Source organism: Oryza glaberrima, chromosome 3 (genome assembly GCF_000147395.1).
Source record: "Oryza glaberrima chromosome 3, OglaRS2, whole genome shotgun sequence".
NCBI classification, from domain to species: domain Eukaryota; kingdom Viridiplantae; phylum Streptophyta; class Magnoliopsida; order Poales; family Poaceae; genus Oryza; species Oryza glaberrima.
The window spans coordinates 18,150,807-18,153,384 of NC_068328.1; the positions used below are offsets into that span (position 1 = coordinate 18,150,807).

The 2,578-nt window shown below is 45.5% G+C and overlaps 1 protein-coding gene across 1 annotated transcript; it reads left to right on the top strand.

The window, feature by feature from the left end:
- The first annotated feature begins 703 nt into the window (after nt 1–703).
- On the top strand, nt 704–2,140 carry LOC127767880 (uncharacterized). The gene is made up of 3 exons (XM_052293354.1): nt 704–933; nt 1,125–1,261; nt 1,364–2,140. Exons 2-3 carry the CDS (start codon nt 1,181–1,183, stop codon nt 1,856–1,858), a joined length of 576 nt encoding a protein of 191 aa, XP_052149314.1. The 5' UTR covers nt 704–933; nt 1,125–1,180; the 3' UTR covers nt 1,859–2,140.
- Nucleotides 2,141–2,578: the final 438 nt, after the last annotated feature.

Here is a 2,578-nt window from a genome sequence, read left to right on the forward strand (position 1 = left end):
AATTATTCTGTAGTTCACATGCAATAAGTGCGCGTCATTTTTCAAATATCGAATTAGGTGGATTGGAATCAGCACCACTAATTAATGTGAAACACCGTTTATAGTTTAGGTTGATAACACCAATTAATTACTAACATACATCTCCCGTCAGAAAAAAAAAACAAAGAAAGAAAGAGGGGGGGGGGGGGGGGGGGTCATGTTATTCAGTTAGAGAAGTGTGATACCTGAAACTGAATGTCATGTTCAGTTTCAGACTTTAAGAGGAGGAACAGATAATCGAATTAACTTGAAGCTTAAGCTCTCCAGGACGACTGCATTTACTCATGGAAGTCGACAAGATCCCCAGATCCACAATGGTTATAAACAATCTTGGGTGGCAATTATTAATCAGTCATGTCATTCAACTAGATTGAGAAATAAAAGAAAGAAAAAAGGGGGTCCGTTCTGTTGTAGTATATTCCTGAGTGGGGGAGGGGAGGTCTGTGATGTCAACAAGTTAGGAGCGAGGAGCATGATTCCAGGGCAGGCAGGCATGCACACATGTGAAGTGCCTTGGTTACTTTAGCTGTTCCTGTCTCTTGGTTCGGGTGATTCTTTCTTCCTTTCTGGTGTAGTGCCTTCCTTTAAATCTATTTCTGGATAGATACAACACAAGATGGATGCACACATATTTATAGCAAGTGGGGGTTGCTATGTCTCCCTGCTTTTCTAGTCTGCTTGACATTTTGTGGTGGGGTCATCATCCCTTTCACTCTCAAATGCTTCAGATTTCAGTCAATCCACACTGTAATCCCCATTGCTAGTATCTCTCTCTCTCTCTCCGCCTTTAAAATAGGCTCTTGTGGATTGTTGAGAAAGTTAAGTGCCCCTGTTGCAAGGTTCTTTGAGGCTTCGATCCCGATAAGCGTTCGAACTGGTCGGCCTCCACCTATTGTGAGTAAAAGCCACTCAATTCCTTTCTCATAGTTTCCATTTTCCTTGCATCCATCTATAAAGATAGCTAGGGTGCAAAATTTTATATGGTTGGTTTGTTACTGCCATGGCAGAAAAAAATTGAGCGTATCCATCCAGAGAGAGAGAGAGAGAGAGAGAGCAATCTGTTGATCTCGCACTGTATTTTGCAGCTGTGATTTGGCTTCAAAGCCAGCCAAAAAAGGTCTAATTCTCCGGCCACAAGAAGATGTCAAGGTACCTGAAGCAGTACGAGAAGGAACACATGAAGATGGCCATGTTGAGGCAGGAGGAGACATTCAAGCAGCAGGTAAGATAAGAACATCACTCCATACTGAAACTTCCAAACTCTTGCTTCCTTATCCAGTACCGAACCTTCAGGCCTCAAGCAAATAACAGCAGCTTTGTTCAGGTTCAGGAGCTGCACCGGCTGTACCGAGTACAGAAGCTACTGATGGACGCCGGCTCTGCAATCACAATGCAAAGCATCAGTTGCATACCTGAAGACGATTATCATGCAGAGGAGAACGAGGCAGGGTCGAGCAGGCCATGGCACACCTTTCCTGGGAGCGACAATGACAAGCCACAGGCTCACACTAGTGTTCTTGAAGAGAGCGAGCTGGACCTGACGCTAGCGATCGGGAGGACGACGACGACCAAGAAGGAGGCGCCGTCGTCTAGCGTGGACTCGAGGACGAGCAACTCGTCGTCGTCGACGGAGTCCGGCAGCACCAACTGCAGGGCGGTGATGCCGCACCGGCCATCTCGGTTGGGGTCGTCGTCGGCGGTGAAGGTTGTTGCTGGTGGCCCCGGTGTTGGGACGACGCAGCAGCATTTGGACCTGGAGCAGCAGGACGCGCTGAAGCAGCCTCCTTGGCTCCACCGTTGTCTCAATTTGGCACGATAAGAGGATGTATAGCACACAACTTCTTAATTTCTTGCCGTGTCATCCCTTTACTATTCTCAATCATGCTTCCTGCTCGCCCTCGCATTTCTCGATCGTTTTTCCTCACTCTACTTCACTTTTTTTTTTTACTTCTTATTTTTTTTACTTCCCCACCACCGTCATGATTAAGAAGTCGCGCTCAGCAGGGGAAAGAAAAAAGAGTCGTGCACCCGGAGCCGACCCGCTTGATGATTCCAAGCCTTATCGTTTTCCTTATATAAAATCAGCCGCTATAAAAATTTAAGTTTCAGACTTACTTTTGCTGTTGATAACTAGCCGGCGGCTACAAGTCGTCCGATAGTTATTAGCGAGTACTGGTTGGTAGGCAAGATTAGTTAGCTTGCTGCTTGCTCCACCATTATAATTTGTGAGATATAAATTATAAATTTATAATTGAATTAGAGCTACTACCTATCTCGGGGGTCTGAATCAATACAAAAATTCGTTGTCTTTAGATTACTTTACCGCAATCTCACGTATAGCTTAGTCCCAATGTCCACCATACTATATAGATACTGTAGTCAGGTACAAACTGTTGATAGTAGCATGCCAAGTAGGGAGCTTGGTGAAAAAAGTTTCGACGAGATGGGTACAAGAGACGGATTTTCTGACAACGGCCTCTATAATCAACTTGGCCTGGGCGGTCCAACCCAGCTGATGTTCACTCTTCTGCATGTTGGA